Source organism: Simochromis diagramma, unplaced genomic scaffold (genome assembly GCF_900408965.1).
Source record: "Simochromis diagramma unplaced genomic scaffold, fSimDia1.1 OVJJ01000631.1, whole genome shotgun sequence".
Lineage (NCBI taxonomy): Eukaryota > Metazoa > Chordata > Actinopteri > Cichliformes > Cichlidae > Simochromis > Simochromis diagramma.
This window is the reverse complement of record NW_024387500.1, coordinates 200,407-225,351: the sequence shown is the minus strand read 5'-3', so window position 1 is coordinate 225,351 and position 24,945 is coordinate 200,407. Positions and strand designations below refer to the sequence as shown.

Below are 24,945 nucleotides of genomic sequence, written 5' to 3'. Positions count from 1 at the left end.
TTTTTTCCAAATATATCTGCTCACTCCATCATGTCGTAGAAAGAGGGAAACATTGCCTCTGTTGATGAATCCAAACCCATGATGTCATCCTCGTAGCTGACATCATTTTTAACCCTTTGCTTATTTTATTTTTAAAAATCTTTTATTATTATTTATTTTTTATTTATTCCTATTTCACAGCCTTATATCAAACACATGAGCTATATTTCAAGCACTGAATTTACACTGTAATGATGTGTTTGTTTGATGGTGCAGTAGCTGGTGTGCAGATAGTTCCCTCATCACTTCCGCCAACGTGAACAGGAAAAACATGTCAGTAGGACACAGAGGGAGGACCGGGGGGCGTGGGGGGTCGTCACTCCTATGAATATGGTGGGGGTTGTTTTTTATGTTTAACTGAGAAATGATCCTCCAAAATAAATGATGTCATGTTACAGCAGCTGTGTTTCGTTTTTATTTAATACTTATTTCATCTGTTCGTTTATCTTTCTTCATCGGTTTGTTCATTTATTTATTTTAATTTCAAAATGTGTGTCATTGCTACAGTGCTGCACTTCCGGCTCAACTGCTGGTTCGGGATCGGTTTCCTGTAGTAAGGCGCAAGTGTTCCCCAAACAGACTGACCTCAGATCAGCTGTTGGGGTTAGCCTCTGCCTCCCCATCTTCTCCAATCACAGCTCCGTCCTGTCTGTGCCCAGTGTTGAACTCGACAGAGGTGGGAGGGAGAGGGGCGTACAAAGGAAGTCGTACCACTTGGTCTTCAAAATAAGAGTCTGGAACTGAACCCTCAGGGTAACCTTACAAAAATGGAGAAAAAAGAAATACCAAATATTACCACATAAAGCATGATGATGTATCAACTCTTTCAATAATATTCTTGCTAATAACCTGTTGTGTGATTTGTGCAACCGTGTAGGTTTAAGCAGCCCTGTCCTGACCGAACTTGTTCCATACATGCATCACGTAGAAAGCATCTTCCCAGTAAACACTCCTGTTCTGTAGCGTTAGTTAGTCCCTCTGTCTCTGCAAACCTTCCGTTTGTGTTGTTGGCCGCAGAACTCAGTAACTCAGCTTAGGCTTTGTTGCTGTATATTCAATCGAATCCATCAAACACACACACACACACACACACACACACACACACACACACACACACACACACACACACACACACACACACACACACTCTGAATAAATACTCGATTAAGAGTTTTGCTGTGAAGTGTCGAGCAGGAAGCAGTCCGAGTGCCTCTCGGGCGCTTGGTTCGGCCACTTTCGTTTGTGGTATCCGTCCCAGCCTGCTCCCGGTGAAGCACGGAGACACACGGGATTAGGAGCAGCAGATGCTCCGGTCCTCGGAGCGCACGACGGCCCCGGTCACACCGACGTGTCTACCTGTGCCTGTGGAAGCTCCCGTTATCAGCAGCGAGGGAGGCGCATTACAGGGAGGCTCAGCACGCTGCATCAGCGGGACTCTTTATTCTAAAGCAGCAGGTTTAATGGGGCCTGTCAGTCTTAGTTAGTCAGGCAGTCTGGTGGAGCCGACCCGATGTGATTGGGTGGAGGTGGTGGTCACTCTGGCTGCTGGTGTCATGGTTCCAGTCGGAGATGGGCCCGAGCTCTTGTTCTGCGGCGCAAACAGCGCAGTGATACGCGGTGATGCGGATCTCTTGCTGTAAATCCACCTGCAGCCACCGTAAGGGCTGCTGTTCCTAATAATGTGCCTTTAATGCTTCCGCAGGGCTCTGCGTGTATGGCCGGCTCCCGGTGCCGTGGAACTGCGGCATCCATCAAACGTGCGGGATGACGGAAGGAACCGAGCCTCCTCTCTCACCCACACGCTGAGGAGGCGTTCATGGGCAGCGGGAATTCCAAACACTGCGTGACTTGAACGAGTTGAAACTTTGTCAGGCAGGAGCTGTTGGGGCAGCATGGGGGCTGATGAACAGATGAGACGTTTGGCTCAGTAACGGAAGAAGGACATAAACTGAGCAGTAACCTACAGCACACACTGGGGCGACCACAGCAGCGCCGTGGTTAAACAATACTGTCGGCTCATTGGTCTTTGTGACACTATGATGGTGGGAGGCACCATCACCTCGTACCCGAGGACTGCGGTGGTCTGAGAATCAGGGTTCCAGAGCATCTGGAGAACTGTCAGCACTATGGACTACCACTCCGAGTGCTGCTTCTGTGACCCTGAGGAGGGTCACGGCAGCCTCGATGAGCCAGCTCTGCATAGCATCCACGCACCCAACCGGATCCGGCCCTCCTCGTACCGAGCCTTGAGGAGTGCTGTGTCCAGCCTGGCCCGCATCGATGACTTCTTCTGTGAGAAGATCGGTTCAGGCTTCTTCTCGGAGGTCTTCAAGGTATGTGACCTCACCTGAGTCAACTGCAGCGTCAGAGTAGTCCTCTGCTGGTGTGCCCCATAATCCCCCCCGTGAAGAAGCCATGTTTCCTTCATCTTCCCACACATTCAGATAGACAGACAGTGGCTGGGGTCTGACACTTTATAGCAGGTGTGGGGAACTCCTCGAGGGCCGGTGTCCTGCAGGTTTTAGATGTGTTCTTGACCCAACACAGATGATCCACATGACCTCCTCAACATGTCTTAAAGTTCTCCAGAGGCCTGATGATGAACTAATCATGTGATTCAGGTGATATCTACAACCTGCAGGACGCCGGCCCTCCCTGCTCTGCTTTATAGCCTTTACAGATGAGTTTCCTCTGCTGAGAAAATCAGTTTGTCCTGCTTTTGTTTTTGCTAGATTTCTGCTAGCTTTAAATTCAAATTCAAATTTTATTTGTCACGTACACAGTCATACACAGTATGATATGTAGTGAAATGCATGGACAACTGCTAGTTAAAAAAGTTAAAAATGAAATAAGCATCCCCCTCTATTCTCCGAGAGAAGGTTCAAGTCTGGGACCAGACTAGTACCTGGATGTTTGGGAGAGGACTATGGGCCCGCTGTCTAATAGAGGATTGTAGCTGCTCAATAGTCCTGGGTCGTCTTTATTGTATTTTTCTGTTTTCCATTGCTCGGTGACAGCTGGAGAGCCGACAGGTCAGTGCACCATCTTGACTCTTGTACTACGAAGCCGTGCTGTTGCCATAGATACAGCCAGTTGCTCCCCCGGATCATTTTTAGCCTTTTAGTTTGTTTTAGGTGATTTTCAGTCACGTACTCTAAGTTATATTCGTTTATTAGACATCAGACAGTTAAAATGTTCTTTCTGCTGTGAGTTTGCAGTTGTTATTAATAATGCTTTGTTGTCAGCTAATAAGCTATTGATTTATTACTTATGCCATGATCCACAACCTGAAAAGAATATGTGACGGCACATAAAGCCACCCTTGGTGACAGTCATGTGTCCCTGCACTGTAGTGTTTGTGAGACTAAATGAAATATGAACTGGTGCAGGTTAACCCTCTGTACCCGGTTAGTATTCCCACAGAGCGTCCAGAACTTTGAAGGAAACACTTGAACGTATCGAATAAACCACTGAAAAGTGTTAATTTATATTTTCCATGAGGGTACGGTGGGATTTTAGATGGGCGGGGTGTAGGAGAAGTGTTCACCTCAGCCGGTCGCAGCAGATGGCCCCGCCCCTCCCTGAGCCTGGTTCTGCTGGAGGTTTCTTCCTGTTAAAAGGGAGTTTTTCCTTCCCACTGTCGCCAAAGTGCTGCTCATAGGGGGTCACATGATTGTTGGGTTTTCTCTGTATGTGTTATTGTAGGGTCGACCTTACAATATAAAGCTCCTTGAGGCGACTGTTGTTGTGATTTGGCGCTGTGTAAATAAAACTGAATTGTATATGAGCTGAATAATAAAGTTAGTCAGTCATCAGCACAAGACCATAATAAAAAGAATGACCGTGTAGTTTGGAGCTGGCTGAACAACACATGGCTGGATGGCATGAGCTTCATCACACTCCTCCACTGCTCCCTCGTCACCTCATTCTCTTCCTCCTGACCTGAGCCCTTACCTCCTTAGCTGACGTCAGAGCTGTAATGAAGGAAACTGTGCATAAACATGCAGAATGATTTAGTCATGATATATTTGCAGTTATTGCCAGCAGACTAGATGTGCAACCCTTCTCTATAGAGGAAAATAAAGTAGTCTCTAAAAACCTGACAGCTAGCCACCTGTGATGTGATGCTAGGACCACAGATGCAGCCCACAGTGTCTTTAAAAAGCCACACTTCCTTGTGATAAAGGGTCTGATTACACTGGCACATCCAGTGTTGGTCAAGTTACTTGAAAAAAGTAATCAGTAACTAATTACTGATTACTTCCCAAAAAAGTAACCCCGTTACTTTACTGATTACTTATTTTCAAAAGTAATTAATTACTTAGTTACTTTTTAAAAACACGATTTACAACCTGAAGAGATGATAAAGCGATAGATCTTTCAGCCCAATTCTACCTTTTCTGCATAATCCATCATACAAAATGTAATCAAATGGAAAAGTCTCTTTTTAAAACTTGTTTATTAGTTTTAATCTTTTAACTTTATGCATCAAGCAAAAATTTAATTATATGCAACATTCTCTGACTTGAATAAATTAGTTTAACATTTAAAGCTATTTTCTGCACATTCCAGCACATAAAATATATATATTTTTTGTGTTTACACTCAGTCTTTCAAATAGATGCAAGTAAAAAACAGCAGAAAATAAATAAAGTCAAAGACTCAGCAGTCCTGTTGCTCTATTTTCACCTGTAAAGCAGGAGTGGGGTAGGCGGAGGTTTACCCTGGTGCAGGTGTGCCGCAGCGGTCAGTGGAAGAATCCGCGAGTTTCTCTGTGAGTTTCCCATTACGTCGTAGCTACTCGGTGCTTGCTCGGAAGTTTAGGGGTTTTTTCGCTGTAAAAAGAAGTTTTCTTCCCACGCACAGCGGACGCTAATGTTTTTGTCACTTTTTATGGAATCAAACTCAAAGTAAGGTCAGTACTTCCACGCTTTAAACGCTGCACGCTCATGCTCTCTCCCGCACTCGATACATGATCCATTGTTGTCACGAACGTCGCACTTGCTTACGTCACTGTCATGAGACATTCTCGCAAAAAATCACGGTTTTAGTAACGCAGTAATGCAGCGTTCCTACGGGAAAGTAACGGTAATCTAATTACCGTTTTTGCAATAGTAATCCCTTACTTTACTCGTTACTTGAAAAAAGTAATCAGATTATCTCTGATTATCTCAGATGATGTACCCATCTCTGGGTACATCATCTGAGAGTTTACTTGCTGATGACGTCAGAGCGACGATGCTGCACCTCAAAGCTTCAGTAAGACCAGCACAAGTTTAGGATATCCTCGTCACCCCTTGGTTATCGTTGCAGCAGACGCTCTCTGACCTGTTTCACTGCCTCACAGACATGGATGCTTCACACTGGGCTTGTTGACAGCGGAGCTAAACAGCCTTCTGACAGGATACAAACTACAGCCAGTGATTGATTTGATTTGTCGGGGAAACATGGAAACTATTTGATGCACATATATCTGTTTTTAATCCTAATTTATGATTAAGTGTCTCTAGTCTGTGGTATACGCTTGTCGGCCAGTGGCAGTTGTTATTAGTCAACAGTGGGATACAGAAGGTTAAACAGAGCATATGTGTGTGGGCGGAGTCACAGCCCATTTTGGCAGTTTGGTTTTGATTGATCAAAGTGTTCCTGAGAGGATTTCATTTCCTGTTGAGGAGTTTTTCCAACTTGTCCAACTCTGAGTTATTAGTGGCACCAGCTGTGCTCGAGGCACAAGCTTGGACCCGTTTTACGGCTCCGGTACCCACTCGGACCAGATTTACATCAACTGGTGCCAGTTGATCTGTGGCTATGGGAAGGGCTACCCCAATAAATTCACTGGTGACTGCAGGACACTTACCCCAGGTTTTGCCAGCGCTATCACGATATCACTGTACTTCACTCACGATACTATATTATGGCAATTTCACCTTTTTTTTTCAGTACAAATGATGTCGTCAAAGTTGAACTTTGACAGTATCTGTTTGATGCAACATGACAAAGTTGTGGTATTGTCAAGCGCTGTCACTGAAACCTGGCGTCAATGTTGCCATAAGAAGGAGTCGTCCTGCTGTCGGTCTGATATCAGTCTAACTCAAAGTTAGCAATTACATGGAACCTGTTTCAGATAGTACGAGCACCGACTGCCATCAGAGACTCTCTGACTTTTAAAAAGGGAGTTCTTCCTCCCCACAGTCATCGCAGGAGATCATCTGATTTCAGTGCTACATGAGGGAACCATTATGAACCATTATAAACTGGTGATATACAAATGAGATTGTATTGAACTGAGGAGACAAAGGAAAACCAAACATGTGCAAAGCTTTTAAGACTTGTTTTCTTCTTCCTTTCCAGGAATAGAAAACATTATCGCAGCTATTCAGCAAACCACTCACAGCAGGTCTTCACTCCAGTGTGTTTATGTTTGTGTTAATGTTCAGAACAGCACAGATGAGTGATTCCTCACTGACGATCGCTCCTCTCTTTTTAATAAACGGGCAAAGTTTTCGTTTAAAGCCTTCATTCAGCGTAGCAGTGGACACTTAAATTAACATGTTTCTTCATTTGGCATCATCAATTGGAAATATCTCATTAACTACTTGAGTTTTCAAATACAGGAAACAGCTGTTCCTGTGTCAGTCAGTCAGTGTTAGAGCTTTTATTTCTTTTTGACTGTACAGAAGTCAGACTGACATCTTAGCAAACTTCTCCATAGCTCCTTTTCAACAGAGACACAGTTTAACAATTTCCCAAAAGAAAAAATATTATTCAGAAATACACGAGTTAGCTTGTAAAACATTGATTTGAATCTACATTTTACATTTCTGATTTTAGCCTCATATAGAAACAGAAACTTTCCTGTGGTCAGATTTAGTGAATCGTATGTGTGCAATTTAAAACTCTATGGGGCGGAGCAACAGATACCTCCAGCCCTGGATGTTGTCTCATCCATGGATTGAGGTTTGCATCAGCTGCTGACAGCTCTCAGTGACGCTCAGCATAGAGGCTGACATGACTGTCTCGGTTAGTGCCTGGTGATGTAGCTCCCTTAAACCTTGCATAGCAGTTACACTGCAGTAGGTAAGCAAGTGCAAGGTCTGTCCCTGGTTTACCAAACATCAAGTAATGTTTGATGCTGCACCTACAGCAGGCAAGCTGAAGGCTGCCAGCATCCTTTTTTATTTTTCCAAAGACTGTTTCAGTTCTCATCCAAACAGCTCATGTGAAGTTCCAGATATTTACCCCCAGTGAGGTTGTCACCTTGTTCTAATGGTAGCCTGTGAAAGCACCAAATCACAACAACAGTTGCCCCAGGGCCTTCACGCTGTAAGGTAGAGGTCCTTAAATGACTGAGAGAACCCCAACGGCCTCCTACGAGCGAGCACAGCGAACCTGTGACCTTAATGACCTCATGTGACCACGCGCACTCGCTCTTTTTTTGTCTCGTGTAGACTTTTATTTTATGCTCAGCAGGAAAGAAGAAGCCGCTGCTGTCGTCTGTTGTGTAGTTGAAGATAATCACTCGGATGCTCCTGGGCCTTGGTCCCTCTCAGCAGTTCTTATACTCCACCAACTCCATCCACTCTTGCATCCAGAGCAATGTGCATGTTGGCAAGAGTGTGAAATAGAGCAGCATATGTTGCAGCCACGGTGGAGCCGTGCAGCAGTGTCAGTACCAACAGTCACACAACTCTTCTGCTTCAGGTTTAGTTATCGCTGTACATTAGTGGTCTCTTATCATCACCATAGCACAACAGTAATGCTAATGTGGGAGCTAGGCAGCAAATGCTACCAGTCCCATCCATCTGCATTAATGGACAGTGTTCATTTAACAGGCTAATGCATCTGTGTGTCGTTGCAGTTTGAAGAAACAGTAGCAGCATAAAAAACAGCTCTACCTAAAAAAGTGTTTATTATTATTTATACCTTTAAAGTTATGTTGCTCCCATTTTCAGAATTGTCACTGTTGGTATTGTTTGTATTACACGTGTTGCCGTACAGGTGCGTCACCCTGTTGGTGGGTTACCCTGCTGCTACTCTGATTTAGCCATACGTAGTCGTATACTCATGTAGGGATGTAAGAAAATATCGATACAACGAAATATCGCGATATTTCGCGCAATGATACTGAATCGATATTTAAAATCACTGTTATCGATTTTTTTAAATTGAAAAATGACATGCATTTACTGTTTATTTCTTTTGTATGTTGGAATTCAAACTCCGGCCACTGGTTTGCAGTTTTCACCGCCTTTACTATGACGTAAAAACGAGGTCTCGCGATAACTGTAGAAGCTTCTAGTTTGCCAAAAGAACGAAGTAGAACAGTCAGTGGACGTGTGTGATGCTAGCTAACTGATGACTGAAGAGGAGAGGATACAGCCGGCCCCCGCAGCTTTCAAAGCTGATGTGTGGACTTATTTTGGATTTAGGACAAAAGAAGGCAGTAAAGACTATGACAAGAGCTATGCAGTCTGTAAAATCTGCACCGCCAGAGTCAAATATTCCGGTAACACAACAAATTTACGAACACACGTGTCTAGACACCATAGCGACGTAGCGTCAAATGCTAATTTTAAAACGAAATGAGGTGATCCCTCTCAACGGACAATTGAAGAAGTTAACTTTTCGAAACTACCAGCAACTTCAACTCGTGCAACAAAAATAACGCAGTCAGTACTTGTTTTTATTTGCAAAGACATGCGCCCTCTGAGTGTTGTGGAGAATAAAGGATTTCGTAATATGATTAAAACGCCGGAGCCCCGTTACACCGTTCCTTCTCGACAACACATCACGGACATCGCTCTGCCAAAGTTGTACCAAGAAGTCAAAGCGACAGTGCTGGACTCTCTCAACTCGGCTGAGACAGTTGCTCTGACATGCGACGCTTGGACTTCGAGAGCCACTGAATCGTACGTAACTGTTACAGCACATCACATAACGGACCAGTGGAACCTTCAGTCTCATGTACTACAAACCCGAGCCATGCATGACAGTCACACAGGTGAGCACATTGCAGCGTTACTAACTGACGCTGTGGCTGAATGGGGATTGAACGCAAAGGACCTTGTTGTTGTTACCGATAATGCACCAAACATGGCTCTCGTGGCTAGACTTGCCTCAGCTATCCAAAGTAGCAAGGAGTTTCCTATGCATTCCTGGAACAAGTGTCTCTGCAGAGAGAGTTTTCTCCTCTGCAGGAGACATAGTAAATGCACAGAGAAGTGTCCTGAGAGCTGACCATGTCGATCAGCTTGTATTCCTGCACAAAAATCTGGAAATTGAAAAATAAACACTGAGAAAACACTACACATGTAAAATCTCTGATATGAGAATAGTTTGACATTTTGGTTGAGTCTCATAAGCACTTATTTAGATGAGTAAATTCCTTTTTTCAGGTTGTACTAAAAGTGTTCCATTGATGGACACTGCAGAGCTGTAATTTATTTTATTAACACTTAATTGTAATAGCACTTTACATTTTTTGTTAATGTTTACTTGGATGGATTCTTCAAGCAATTTCATTTTTGATTTATATTTGTTTATGTTAAGGTCACATAAAAAGTACTTTGTTTTGATGCTCCATAGAGCAGTTTTTGGATAAGTATTTTACAATCATAGTACTTAGACTTCAGTGTTACATGTTTACTTTTTTCATGTTAAAAAATACTTGATATTTCAGTAAAGTAGTCTTTGTTTGTTTATTTGACATGACTTCTAATAAGGCGGATGTTAATTTCTCCATTCATTTTGAACTTAGAGTGTTTTTGTTTCAGATGTTTCATGTCAAGCATTAAACAGTTTGGACTGTTTACTTGAGTTTTCCTAATTAAATTTAGTCCTACTAAACACAAATATCGTCTGGCTTTTAGTATTGCAATATATCGTATCGTCTACCCTGTATTATGATACATATTGTATCGCCAGATTCTTGCCAATACACACCCCTATACTGATGTGTGAGCTACAACCAGCTTCCAACATCAACTATTTCCCCATATTCTTGTTATCACATTATGTATGCGTATAAGACGTCTGCCTTACATGCAAAGGAGCACTGGTTAGAGGTTGAGAGGAGACACAAGCCCAGCCGAGGGTGGTCACAAGCTGCTGTAGTCCTAGCCTGGGTAAATGGGACGGTTCATTAAATGTGGTACAAAGACTTCTGTGGTCAACTTTCACACGTGTGGTTTGATACCAGGATTATTCAAAAAGTCTCAGATGTGGTTGAGTTTCCAGAGCTCATCAAACAGCTGACATTTTTACATGTAACCTGGCTAAAGACAGAATAGTTACGAGCATGTGTGTCATTATTGTAAACAGCTGCACCTGTAGTGTGAAGTTTCCTGCTGCACTGCATCACTTCCCCCAAAGTAGAGCAGCTCAATCGCATTAAGTAAAGCTGCTGTGTGACTACAGTGTAGAGCTTTGTGTCTGCTGCTCGCATGCCTGCAAACTTGGTGCTGTTACACAAAATGCCGAGTGTAAAACCTTCTTTCTTTATTTCCTTCCTTCTTTTTTTAATACTTCTTTTTGTAAGAAATAACAAATATGCAGAAGATGTTTGGAAGCACATTTAGGGGCATCAACAACCTTCCCCTTTTGCACCACAGTTCACTTTTCTTCCAGGTAACCGTGTGTGTACATGACTGATCGCCTCCTGAGCGGAGGCTCGAGAAGATGTGAAGGCATGCAAAGCAGCACGCCTTATTATTTGCTCAGGGAGAGGTTTATACAAAGTGGAGATTTTTCTTCTTATAAGCCAAAGATTTACCCCCCAGAGCCAAAGAAAGAGCAAAGGCTTTTATTGTCAGTGTGAAAGTGCAGACGTGAGTGTGGAAATGTCACCAGTTTAATTGTCTCACACTTAAATGAATGAATGCTTTCCCACACTTAAACTTGGATATTTTGCAGCTTGTTCTTGTTTGCTCACCAGAAAACTCAGTTTGCGCATGATTTCATTCTCTAAAAAGGAAAAAATTCAAGATTTTTATTTGCCATTTGTGCACGGGACCAACAGTCCATGCACATTTTAATTCTTGTGCAGAGCTCTCTAGGACAAGTCACATTTTAACCCTCTCAGGGCAGGCGTTGCAGATTTGCAACAGTTAAAAACAAACAACCTGATTACCCCACATACATAAATTATGAGTTTCTTTTACAGGACTTGTGCATTAGCAACAAAAAGTTTAATTTGAGCCTGAGAGGGTTAAGAGGTAAAAGCAAAGCAATGGCTGCTGTGCAGGTCTTCTTAGGTTTGGACATGGGGACCAGCGGGGACAGACTCAGTGGACCGTAGGGTCAAATGCATCGTGTCCACTTCTTTTATTCCATTTTGAAATGAGACTGTGTGTTTTAAGTTTAACAAATGCATGTTTGTTAAAGTAATTAATAATTACATTTTACCATATTCTGGGAGCACTTATTCCATGTTTATTGTTTTGTTTGTTTTGTAGCTAAAGACAACATATTTAAGATTGCATATTCAGCAACGTGGCTGAGCTCTAATAATCAAATAATGGTAGCAAGCATGATGAGTCAGCTACATCTATAAACTGTGTAGATGCTACACACAGATGAGGTCTGCTGCGGTTGATCTGATATCCTCGTGTTGGTGTTGTTCCCAGACCATCATGAAAATGTTGTTCCAGGATCAACATTGCAAGTGACCAATCAGAATGTTGTGACGTCATACTTTTGCGACTTCGGGAAAAACCGGCGTAAAACAAAAAACTGTACTAAAGCTGTGTGAAACCGTCTCTGTCCGCCGATCAACGGACCCTGACCCTAACCCTAACCGTAACCCTTTAATAAACAGTAAGCAGAATTGATATTGTCCTTGCAACATTGGAATTTCATAAATGCACGAATGGCTTGGCGTGCAAAGGAATAACATCACAACAATGTGATTGGTCACTTGCAATGTTGAACCTGGAACAACATTTTCATGATGGTCTGGGAACAACACCGACACGAGGATATCAGATCATCCGTCTGCTGCAGTGCTGTTTGGCCCTTCCTGACGTCCTATTTTTTTGTATGTTTGTTACTTAAATGTTTCAGACCGTCAAACAAATTTAAATATTAGACAAAGATAACACAACTAAATAGAAAATGCAGTTTGTTATTGAAGGCGTTAATTATAAAGGGGAACAAAAATCCAAACCCAGGCCTGATTACTGCCACAGCTTTTCCAGATCAAGAGATCACATAAATAGGACGTGCCTGACAAAGCAGACCAGAAGATCCTCAAAAGCCGGACGACATGCCGCGATCCGAGGAAATGCGGGAACAGCTGAGAAACAAAGTTACTGAGATCTCTCAGTCTGGAAAGGGTTATAAAGCCATTTCTAAAGCTCTGTGAGAGCCATCATCCACCAATGATGAAAACATGGAACAGCTGAAAGAGCGACGACTCATCCAACGGGTCACAAAAGAGCCCAACATCCAAAGAACTGCAGGCCTCACTTGCCTTAGTTAAATCAAATAAAAATCAAAGCAAATCAGTTTTGTTGTCACATCACATGTACACTGGTACAGCACTGCGAGGGACATTGTTGTGTGTGAGCTTCACAAGCAACAGAGGTGCAAAATGCAATAACAGAAGAACAAGCAAAATATAAGGATGGGAATCTGAGAATTATAAGAATGAATATGTGTGCATTACTGAATATGTATATCTACGTGTGTGTGTGTGTGTGTGTGTGTACATATATATAAAAATTAAATCTACAGAGGTTAGCAGTTGAAAATGTGCAAAACAAATGGCATTTATCTACAGTGTGGAGTGCATAGTGTTCTGGTAAGAGAAGGTGAGGTGTCTATGAAGTGTTCAGCAGCCTGATGGAAAAAGCTCTGTCTGCTGGTTCGGTTCCTCCTCACTTTCTTCAGGCACCGCTGCCTGTAGATGTCCTGGAGGGAGGGAAGCTCACCTCCAATTATCCTTTCAGCACACCGCACTACTCTCTGGAGAGCTTTGTGGTTGTAGGCGGTGCTGTTGCCGTACCAGGTGGTGATGCATCCAGTGAGGACGCTCTCAATGGCACAGCGGTAAGCCGTCTCATCACCTTTGGTGATAAGACCCACCACTGTAGTGTCCTCTGCATACTTCACAATGATGTTGGAGTTGCTAGTGGCCGTGCAGCCGTAGGTGTAGAGTGAATATAGGAGAGAGTTATGGTCAGTGTTCATGACTCCGCCACGCAGGCCATTATTGCCCAGAGTCTTTCTTATGGCAGAGTTCAAAGACGAAACCCACTGCTGAGCAAAAGAACCATAAAGGCTCGTTTACCGGAAAACATCTTGATGATCCCCCAGACTAGAGCAGGGCAATGTGACCAAAAATATTTATCACGATATACATTTGAAAATTTGCGATAACGATATAACTGACGATATAATTGACATGAGACAAAATACTTTACAACTCCACAACTTTATTAGTGCAAAAAACCATCAATGTTTTTTCACTTAAACAAGCAGCTGTTTTTTATGTGCATTAAAGTTATATAAAAATGTAACAGTGCAAATTCTTTGCTGACAGTTTAACCAAAAAGCATTTCCAGTGGAAACTGGCCGACATATCCCCAGCGTAACCATGTATAATATCCACAAAACTTAAAAACAGTTACACACACACACAATACGGTAATACTATGTTGAAGCACAGTACGTATCACTCCGCGAGGCTCCGCCTACGATAGCCGTAATGCTCCCACAATCCATCAAGTGGTGCGGCTTCGTAGCTCAGCAAAGTCGTACTGAAACATTTGACAGATTTTCGAGCGCCGTGCACATAAAATCGTTTCGAGGTCAGTAACACAACCAGAGTTCATACATAAGGCACACGGGATTATAAGGGGCTCTGTCGACTTTCAGAAAAATCAAAGGATTGATTTTAAGTGCGCCGTATTTTCCAAACAACACGGTAATAACGACGGCCCGCTAGCATGCGCTACCAAAAATAGTGCTTTGTTGTGTATCTGACGGACGAAAGCTAAACCAGTTCCACACCACTGAAGCTGCAGCATTTTTACAAACCAGTTCTGCTTCATGGTTTCATTCAACGATCCGCTTTCACCCTCCTCATTCTGCGTCGCCGCCATGCTTTTTCCACCGTGTGCGTATGTAAACAAAGGCACTGCGCCTGTGCATTTTACCCATATTCTATCGCCATGTTTCATTTTCTTATCGTTGCCCAACATTATACCGGTGTTACCGTGAATGGTATGATATGGCCCAGCCCTAGCCCAGACTTTTGGAAAAACACTCTGTGGACTGACGAGACAAATATTGAAGGTGTGTGTGTCCCATTACATCTGGAGTAAAAGTAACAGCATTTCAGAAAACATCATACCACAGTAACATATGTTGGTGTCAGCGTGATGGTCTGGGGCTGTTTTGCTGCATCAGCACCTGGAAGACTTGCTGTGGTAAATGGAAGCATGAGTTCTGCTGTTTACCAAAACATGATGGAGAATGTCCGCACATCTGTTCATGACCTCAAGCTGAAGCTCACTTGACATTGATCTGAAACACACCAGCAAGTCTACCTGTGCATGGCTTAGGAAAAACAAGATGAGGACTTTGGAGTCCTGACCTGTATCCAATTGAGATGCTGTGGCATGACCTTTGAAAGGTGGTTCGTCCTTGAAAACCCCCCAATGTGGCTGAATTACAACAAATCTGCAAAGATGAGTGGGCCAGCAGTGCTGCAAGAGACTCATTAACAGTTACTGCAAACGCTTGATTGCAGTTTTTCTGCTAAGGGTGGCCCAACCACTTATTAGGTTTGGAAGGCGATTGCTCTTTAACACAGGGCTAAACACCTTCATCTGGAAACTGCATTTTGTGTTTACTTGTGTTATCTTTGTCTAATATTTAAATTTGTTTGATGGTCTGAAGCATTTAAGTGTGACAAACATACAAAAAAGTAAATTAGGAAAGTGGCAAACACAGTAATAACATGTTTACTAACTAATTTCACCCAATAAAACTACAGTAGAGTTCTTGGATTTTCTGTGTCACACAGCAGAGCATATTATTCGTGTAATAATTCCATTACAGTGCACAATAAGCAACAACAGCACAAAGACCACATAAAATGCAACCAGAGGAGCAGAGACAGCTGCTGCAGTGTTAGTCTTTAACAGTTTTTATTTCAAATGTTTTCACTTTTACTTTACAATAAACACGCTCTATCAGTATCAGGACTTAAGTCTCCTTCTTGTCAGTTTGAAGGTCCAATCACAGCACCCAACTCAACAGTAGCATCTCTGATGGAGGTGAGCTGGCGTACAGGGTGGAGGTAGAGAACAACCTGAAGCTAAACATCCTTAAAACCAAAGAACTCATAATAGACTTCAGGAGGCGCAGACAGGTCCACTCCCCTCTCATTATAAGTGGAGAACTGGTGGGTTCTGGGCACCCACATCTCTGCTGATCTCAGCTGGACCCCCAACACTATCACTCAGTAAAGAAGGCCTTTACTGACTGCACCTCCCCCGAGGAAGAATAACCTGGACCAGGAGCTGCTGCTGGCCTTCTACAGCTCCTCAGTGGTGTTTGATACTCAGGAGCCACGACTGAGAACAGGAAGGCTGCACAGAGAGTCATTAACACCGCCTAAAAAGTCATTGGCTGCCCTCTGCCCCCCCTGGAGGCCATCACCAGGTCCTGTCTCAGGTAAACCAGGGCCATCACAGGTGTCCCCTACACCCCGCCCACCACCTGTTTGACCCGCTGCCCCCTGGTTGGCTTTAAGTCAATCAGGTCCCACACCTCCAGACTCCTGGGCCATTCAGACTGTTAACAAGCACTGGTTGTGTGTATGTGTGTGTGTGCGTGCACACACATGCGCTCTGCTCAGTAACAGCCCAGTGGATTTGTGCAGATCAGGAGGAGTGATGGGAAATCCAGAAAGCCTATTAGCTGTACTATTAATATACGCACACAAACACAAACGCATGCAAGTGCTTGGAGGTGCAGACACTGTATCAACTTTGCAAGCACCAGTCAGTGACCCTGGTGACCACATGACCTACTGTAGCTGCAGCTCAAACTGTACGTATCAAAATAAGGCGAGGGAGACAGAGTTTATGGCCTCGTGAGGCTATCGTGCTAAAATGTGCAGCTGTGACGAGTCACTTGGACCAAACATTTCTCCCAATGAAACATTCAGATGGACAGAATCAGCGTTCTCGGGGTCCAACGTTACAGGATTGTGTTACATGCTGGTCTTAAATTTCACAACTTGAGGTTTTGTGGCAGACTTTGTTGAAGCAGAGGTGGAGAGACGTTCACACTGTTAGTCTGTGAACAATCATTCTCTGCCTTTGGCTTTCTCTTTCTCTGTACCAGGTGCAGCACAGGATCACAGGGCAGGTCATGGCACTGAAAATGAACACGCTGGCTAGCAACAAAGCTAACATGCTACGAGAAGTGCAGCTTATGAACAGGCTGTGCCATCCCAACATTCTTAGGTAGGTGTAAATGTGCTGATTAAAAATTCAATGTTCGATTTTGATTACAGTGAGATTCGAAGAACATTTTGCCCCTTAAATAAATAAATTCATCCTTTAAAAAATGCTTTTTGTATTTACTCTGCTGATCTTTGTCTAATATTAACATCTGTTCGATAATCTGAAATATGTAAGTGTGACATATACCAAAAAGATACAAATGAGCAAGGGGGCAAATAGCTTTTAAAAGCACTGTGTATATGTTGTACATTAATGTTTGTTCTATATTTATTGCATGAATAAGACCTTTGCCAGAGTTAACTTCAGCACATTTTAACAGGTTCACTCAAAAGAAAAAATCAAAAAAAGTTTTTTTACACTTTATTTTTGTAGACTTTAAAATGGAAATCTCATTTCCCCTCATAAAAGGCCGATCAAAAACAAATCATATTGAAGTTTAAAATGTGTAATAATAACAATTTACAAAGTCTAAAGTTTTGAAGTTGTGACACAAATGTTCTGTCGTTCCTCTGAGGGACACAAGGGGGTGCCACATCAACACATTGCAAGCTGTCCATCGATGGATGGGCGCCATGGTTACTGACACGTAGAAGTGATTAAATCGTGTTTCTTGACTTCCTGTCAGGTTTCTCGGGGTTTGTGTGCATGAAGGTCAGCTGCACGCTTTGACTGAGGTAAGACTTTTGTTTTGTCCTCTTCGTGCTGACAACATTTCCAGGTTTCCACAGCTACACCTTATTCTCATGTCTCTCCTCCTATGTTCATTTAGAAGTTGTGCAAAGACGACATTCAAACATTCAAAAGCAAGAAATGCTAAGTCCCATTTAGAGAGGCCCATCAGGGTCCCCGGAGGACCAGGGGATTAAACCAGCAGACTTCAAATTAGTGAGCGATCTGTTCAAACGTCTGAGTCCCACGTTTAGCAGCTCTGCATGTGTTTGGGCAGCTTTCCTGCTTCATATATTTTCCTTAATGCAGTGAATGCTTGCACTGGGTAGCAGGTCTGAGGGTGGGACACATGTTTTAAACTGTGTGCTGGGAAGAATCCCCTGACTGGTTTACAGTGGGAGACATGGCACCTGAGTTGGTCAGACCACAGGACAGCTTCCCTCTTGAGATAAAGGAGCTTGCAGCATTTCTGGATCTTGCTTGTGTCTGGCTCACCCTATCGTCTCTTTCTGTGCAGTACATAAACGGGGGTAACCTGGAGCAGCTGTTGGACAGTGACCTGTATCTGTCGTGGGGAGTCAGGATGGCTCTGTCTCTGGATATCGCCCGAGGGCTGCAGTACCTGCACAGTAAGGGCATATTCCACAGGGACCTCACATCCAAGGTACGGCACACGAGTCGCGTACCTGCACTGATGAAAGCGACGACAAAAATGAAACTTTTTAAATTGTACTTCTGTCTCTCTCATTGTTCTTTATAGAATGAGACTGTTTTTACCAGCTGTTGTTTGCATATATTCATTTCTCGACTGTTTATCTGTTGCAGAATTGTCTGGTTCGCTGTGAAAATGGCACGTTCACTGCTGTGGTGGGAGACTTTGGCCTGGCAGAGAAGATCCCTGATTACAGGTGCAGGACGAATCTTTTCTCTCCTGAGCTTCTATAAATTTGATCAAAGCAGCTGTTTTGTCTGTGTTAGAGAGCGTGGTCTGTTTGTGCACAGGTACCAGAATGTGTCCCAGACATTAAAAGGAAAGTGGAAACATCGTAACCTTCTATTAAAAAGTCAAATCCAGCGATTCTCCACTCCAGCTCTGATCGTTCTCACGTTAAAATAAACGGGACTTAATATTCCATTTTCATGTATGATCTACAAAGTGATCATTGGCAGGATTTTTTTAAGTGTGATTAGATAGATCATGAAGAGCATTCACATTAGGTTCCTAATGACAGACCGGTCCACTCTCTTTACAGTGATGGTTCAGAGAAGCAGCCTCTGGCCATTGTGGGCTCTCCGTACTGGATGGCCCCTGAGGTTCTGAGAGGAGAACTTTACAACGAGAAGGTGAGCGTCTTTGGTTCTGTAAAACTGGAGTACAGTATTAGAGTGTAATCTTTTTGTGACCCTCCTTCCTTTATTTAATTATAAGCAATGAACTCTTTACTCGGTACGAGCCAGTGGCTAATATTAGCTGATGTTAACAGACTGTCTGGATTCCTCGTGTTTGTCTTACCCTCTGTTTTCTCTTCTTTTTTTATTTGAACTTGTTATTTTGAATATGTTGGTATTTGTGTTGTCTTTGTGCGTTTGTAGAAACGCAGGATACTGAGTGACCAGTATCCTTTCACACAGTCACATATGATGGGTTGGGGCTAGCTTACAACTGTGCTAACTGTGTGCTGTAACTAGCAGCTGCTACAACAATGTGTAACTATAGGAACATTTGTCAGTATAAGCAGCCAAGCAAAGCCACATAATGTTGTGGCAAATCCACTGATCCAAGAAAAATGGACCAGACATCAGTTATAGAAGCGATAGTCTTTATATAAGACTTCGAAAAAGGGTGTACAACACAAAAACTGACCAACATCAGAGCAACATATCATAATGGGTCCCGCAAACCTTTTAGTTAAATATGAATAACTTCCATCTCTACAACAAAGGATCCTGGGAAATGAAGTCTCTAATGAAAATAAGTATTAAATGCTCTTTTTTTGGCAGAAAATGAAATCTATAATTAACAGCTCTCACTAAATATGTGGCTGGCAAGAAATCATTTACCACATAACCAAAATGCTGTTATCAAAACAATAAATCGCAACAAAGTTACAACAAGTAATAGATTCAGAATTCAGTTCTGACTCCCCCTGAAACCATAAAAGTGAAGTGTTTCCACAGTCTGTGGCTGAGCGTTCTTCCAACAGATGACCAAAAATGAAGGTTATTCCTTTCTCTTAGTTTGAAATGTTCCTTCTTAATCTCACTCTGAGTTCAACACCGTTCACCAATTGCATGTGGAGTTGAGCTGACAGGGACCCCAGTCAGAGTCAGACGCTGATAGGAAACGCATCGTTGCTGTTTCCTCTTTCAGCCACGTCGAGTTTGCAGTTAAGATGAAATTTATTGCAGACATTATTGTAAACATACAAAGCAGCTAAAAGATCCCTTTGTATGTTTGTCTTACCCCCCACCCACCCAGTCACGGCAGATTGCCACCAGAGCGTTGTTCTGTTGTAGGTTTCTTCCTGTTAAAAAGGAGTGTTTTTCCCCACTGTTGCCAAAGCACTGTGGGGTCATAGAGGTCATATCATTGTAGGGTCTCTACCTTATAATATAAAGCACCCTGAGGCAGTTGTTGTTCTGATTTGACGCTGTATAAATAACATTTATACAGCCCTTTGCCGTCGTGCCATCTTAGCTCTCCATGTCAGAATCAATGCACACATCATAGCACGTCATCAAAGACCTGATCAGTTCGTTTACGTCCGGATCACAGATATCGATCCAAACGTGAGACTGGGGAAACCTTAATAAGGGCTGCACTGAATGGATACTTCTACTTAACATTAACTGTACCAAACCAGCCTAACAACTTTCCCAGACAAACCTACTGTAAAATGAAATCTACCACAGTGTAACTGTCAATCATAAGGTCATGTTTGTGTAATTGCATTTAAAGTTACCAACCATTAGACTCTGCCCCCAAATTCTCCAGGTTGTGTTTGTTTTTGGTCTTGGCAGACTTCATAGAGCTCATTTAAGTGAGTTGGTTTCCTGCCAAAGTCCTGGCTTTTAAGCTTAGTCCACACGTTTCCAATAAGGTTGATTTCAGGGCTTTGGGAATGCTGTTCCAGAAGCTTAATCTCCTGTTTTATCAATTCCAAAAGTAGCTTTGGTGTAGGCAGCACGGTGGCACGGTGGTTAGCACTGCTGCCGCACATCAAGAAGGTCATGAGTTCAATTCCACCATCAGGCTGGGGTCTTTCTGTGTGGAGTTTGCATGTTCTCCCCGTGTCTGCGTGGGTTCTCTCCGGGTACTCCGGCTTCCTCCCACCGTCCAAAGACATGCAGCTTGTGGGGATAGGTTAATTGGATAATCCAAATTGCCACTAGGAGTGAATGTGAGTGCGAATGGTTGTCTGTCCCTGTGTGTTGGCCCTGCGACAGACTGGCGACCTGTCCAGGGTGTACCCCGCCTCTCGCCCTATGACAGCTGGGATAGGCTCCAGCGCCCCCCGCGACCCTGAAAAGGATAAGTGGAAGCGAATGGATGGATGGAGCTTTGGTGTATGTTTGATATCCATGTTTCAGCTGGTGAAATGGAATAATTTGTTATTAGCAGGTTGTTTACAGTACAACTGGCAGCAAACTAGCTCCAGGGCACGATGCTGCCACCTCGACCTGTATGAGTGGAAACATCACCTGTTTCACATGGAACTGATCAAAGACATCATGTTCATCTGATGATGTTAAGAGTTAGTTTCATCCGTCTGGTTTTGAATTTTACTTCTGTATGAAATCTAGTTGGAGCCCTAACACAGCCAGAACTAACGGGACCTCCTCTCTCTTAGGTGGATGTGTTTGCTTATGGCATCATCCTGTGTGAGATCATTGGCCGGATTGAAGCTGATCCTGATTTTTTACCGAGGACAGAGGTAGGAAATAAATCTGTCCACACAGTCACACACATTCATCCAGCACTTTGCTCTGCACCTTATCTAACATTCACACTGTGAGGGATGCAATCGAGGAACTGGAGGTTCAGCGTCCTGTGATATGCAGGCTGAAAACCAACCTGCCAATTAGTAGTCGGCCCACCTGAGCTAGAGATACACAGGGTTAGCTCACGTATACCCAAAACCAGTCATACGGCGTGGGACATGTCAGACCTAATCCAGGCTAAAGCTTTGACCTGAAGCATTTTCAAACTGTGCTAACTCTCCCAGCTGTGTGTTTGTCTCTAGGACTTTGGTTTGGATGTGGATGCATTCGAGAACATGGCCGGGGACTGCCCACCAGCATTCTTTAATCTCGCCGTGACCTGCTGTAACGTAAGTATACGCACAGTGTGTCACAACCCAAACACGACCGGGAGCTACTGAAGCTTTGTCTGCATCCTAAACCGTGGCTCTGTTCGTCTGTGTCGTTTCAGATGAATGCAGAGAGTCGACCCTCGTTCTCTGACATCGTCTTCACGTTGGAGGCCCTGGAGAGAGAGCAGCAGGGAGAGACGCCTGTTGCACTTGGTAAAAAGACCCTTTTTATCTACTTATTTTTAAAGTTCTACTGTTCTGAATGTTTCACTCTCTCTGGGTCTTAGAGCAGGTTAAAGCCCGACCCCCTGATGTGTCCCTGCGATGCTTTGAAGCATGTTCAGACATCACGGCCACAGCTAACTGGGTTTCGTGTTTCATCTTGCTGCATTGTTGTTCTCATGTTTTAATCAACAAAGATGTATAATACAGAACTACACATGCTGTCACCGCTTGAGCCCAGCTGCCATGCTGCTGCTGAAAACTGCACTGCATTGGAACGAGGCTGCTGATGATGTTAGGGATGCTAACATGTTCTAGCAAAAACTCGAAAAGTAAAAATCCAAAGTAAAACTGTAGTTTTTGTGAAAACTGAGCTTCTACTTAGTTTTATTTACTACAGCTGGATTCTGAACAAGGAGACAAAATCTCACCTGCTGCCTTTGATTGACCGTAAAGCTTTAACATGCTATCGTTAGTCTTAAAGGATGTTTAAGGATGTTTGTAGCACATAAATAAGTCACAGCTATATATGTTGAGTGGCTGTCTGAAACATACATGAAACTATGAAATTATAGCTCATATCTTTTTCACATCGAGGAAGACCTTACAGAATAATAAACATGTTTGTAGCTCGGTCCTCAAACTTTTATGATGGTCTGAATACTTTGAGACACGGATTAAAACAAACAGACCTCAGGGTGTTCTGACCAATGAAGCTGATGGATCAGCTTTGCAGGATGGAGCCTAGTCAGGTCTTTACACTGCAGACTGTTTTTCAGACTCATGTATTTTTCATTTGCATGTACGTTATGTACTTTTTGCCTCACTTTTGGGGCCGGCTCATTGGCCACCACTGGAGCTGCAGCACTGTAGAAGAGGCAGGTAAAGAGCAGTTACAGTGAGGTATTATTTTCCGTTTTATCTATGTCCTGTCAAAAATTAAAAAAGAACCCAACGATGTGACGTTACCCTGTGAGTGACAGGAGGGATAATGATACCAGTGCTATAATAATGAGCTCCAGCAGAACGAGGCTGAGGACAGAGCAGCCGTTGGCTGCAGCTGGTAGGAGGTGAGGGCAAAGAGAAGACAGAGGAGCGTAGCGAGACCTTGTCACGGGGTGATGCCGCCTTGCCGCCAGTGAAAAAAAGAATGTTCTTACACGTTATGTTGTCTTTGTATTTTCTGTGGTTCGTGACCTGTCGTGCTCTCTGACTCTTGTTCCATCTTCCACCTTGTTTCCCTTGGTTAGAGCCTGTGGCAGCAGACGTCAGCCCGTACCGATGCCGAAGCTCTCCCTATCACCCTGCGGACCACACTCAGCTATGGCAAGGCTTGGCCAGGAGCCAGTCAGACACGATACCTCCAGGAAGCCTGCCTTCTCCTTTACTCGGGACCCCAGCAAGGGTCAACCCGTTCTCTCTCAGACAGGACTTAAACGGAGGACGGTGCAAACTGTTGGACACTCCCAGCAAGTCCGTCATCTCGCTGACCTTTACCCTACCTGCACTTCCTGACATGTGCACCTCCCCCCACCTTCTTAATAAAGCGTCAGGGATGAGAGTGCCTCCAAGAAGGTGCCAGTCTCTGCCCTGCACCCCAGAGCTCAGCCGGACTGTGGCTCTGCCCAGACACGCAGCGGGGGAGGAAGAAAAAAAGGACGAGGACGCTCGAGAGGCGGCCATGAAGCACAGGACGTGGGAGGATATGAAGGATGACACAAGGAAGGGGACGAAGGTTTCAGAGAGAATACAAGGAAGGCTGCACGTTGACCATGCAGACATGAGACATGAGCCAAGTGTGAGGAGAGAGTCTTTTGGAAAGGAAATACAGGTGGCAGAGGATCCTGGTTTTCCTGTAGAATTGGAAATGGTGTCTCTGGAGCGATTGGAAGAGGAAGATGACGAAGAAGAGGAGGAGAGCATAAGTTTTACAGAAGCCATGGACTGCACCAAATCTCCTGAGGCAACAGACAGGATCGTGAACGCTACACCTGAAAGACCATTGCTCACCTCTACCTCCTGCAACTCCATACGGACCAAGGGCTGGCGGCTTCCCTTCTCAACGTCTGCCTTGCCTCCTCTGCCACGACTCAACAACAACAACGGCTCAGGCCTGGTAATCAGTCAGCAAGTGCAGTGGGGTCGAGGAGGCCGCTCAAGTGACTACAGTGGAGCCCTGTCCTCAGACCCAAGGGGGCCCTCTGAGCAGGACGAGGCAATTTCCTGTCCAGGCTGCTGCCTGGTAGGCCTGAGTTTCCCTTCGGTGTGCCTCCGTGGTTCAGCTGCCATACCTGCCCCCCGCAGAAGGGCTTCGTTACCACGGCAGCGGCCCTACCGGAACCTCAACGGTACCATAACTGGTGGCAGCGCTTCGTCGTCAGCAGTCACAACCAAAACATTACTGTGTCACAACACAAATGGAATGGTGGGGGCGGGGCCCTCTGTGTCGTGTGAGCCCGGCCGCTCCCTGCCAGAAGCCCAGTCGTAAGAATCCTCGAAGGTGCTTGTTTTGAACTCGTGGCAAAGTGAAGTGGACAAAGGCATAAACAATAAATGTAGTGAGTACTCAATGCTTAATACTGACTCTAGCAGCTGTGCAGTCACTGTAGCCTGTGCTAACATACTGCTGATTAGAGCGCCATCTATTGGGCTGGAGGATTAAACATAACTCTGTCACAGTGAGAAGCATGGTGGCATAAAGGAAGAGGTGGCCAGGGTTCAGCTGCTTACTTTATTACTTCCAACATTGTATGCTGAGCAGATCTATACATCTAACCAGTCAGGGTTAACGTTACTGCCTCTGGGATGGTGCTCGTTCAGACAGAGCAGCTAGTCTGGCTTACACTGAACTCCCATCTCCACTGAAGCAAAAACGCTCTATGTGGAACTGGTTTCCAGACATGTGACAAAGAGGGGCAGGCCTGACTGAATCCACTTGCCAACTGGGCAGTCATTAGCCAACGAGCTAATCCTCCTTTTTGAAATGTGGCATAATCATCTTACAAAATCGATTCCATTTTTTATTCAGTATGACGTCAAATCGAGTGACTGAACTCGGCAGCAAAGTGCCTCCAGAGGACTGGAAATCTTTTTTGCAACCGCAGCTATCATCATCGGGTCCCTTGAGATGAATGCAGGTTTACAGGCACTTCCACATTGGCTTCATTTTTCCTAACAGGAAGCTACATCCATATTTTATACTGTGTCCTCAGTGATGAGTGACG

The 24,945-nt window shown here is 44.1% G+C and overlaps 1 protein-coding gene and 1 long non-coding RNA gene across 2 annotated transcripts; one reads left to right on the top strand and one right to left on the bottom strand.

Moving 5' to 3' along the window:
* Positions 1–440: 440 nt before the first annotated feature.
* LOC120725674 lies at positions 441–1,226 on the bottom strand. Its single transcript, XR_005694173.1, has 2 exons — positions 889–1,226; positions 441–797 (listed from the first exon to the last, which is right to left on the bottom strand). It is a non-coding gene; the product is annotated as an uncharacterized LOC120725674 (long non-coding RNA).
* Positions 1,227–1,285: 59 nt separating this feature from the next.
* On the top strand, positions 1,286–24,627 carry LOC120725673 (dual specificity testis-specific protein kinase 1-like). The gene is made up of 10 exons (XM_040018655.1): positions 1,286–2,372; positions 16,396–16,517; positions 17,143–17,191; positions 17,704–17,850; positions 18,012–18,094; positions 18,440–18,530; positions 21,038–21,121; positions 21,431–21,517; positions 21,619–21,712; positions 22,972–24,627. The coding sequence occupies exons 1-10, from the start codon at positions 2,166–2,168 to the stop codon at positions 24,207–24,209; spliced, it is 2,202 nt and encodes a 733-aa protein (XP_039874589.1). The 5' UTR covers positions 1,286–2,165; the 3' UTR covers positions 24,210–24,627.
* The last annotated feature ends 318 nt before the right edge of the window (positions 24,628–24,945 follow it).

Bases quoted from the DNA above. Each gene is read 5' to 3' on its own strand.
- LOC120725673 (XM_040018655.1), top strand. From the start codon at position 2,166: ATGGACTACCACTCCGAGTGCTGCTTCTGTGACCCTGAGGAGGGTCAC. The intron at 17,192-17,703 runs GTAAGACTTTTG...CTTTCTGTGCAG, and splicing joins AGCTGCACGCTTTGACTGAG to TACATAAACGGGGGTAACCT. The intron at 21,122-21,430 runs GTAGGAAATAAA...GTTTGTCTCTAG, and splicing joins ATTTTTTACCGAGGACAGAG to GACTTTGGTTTGGATGTGGA.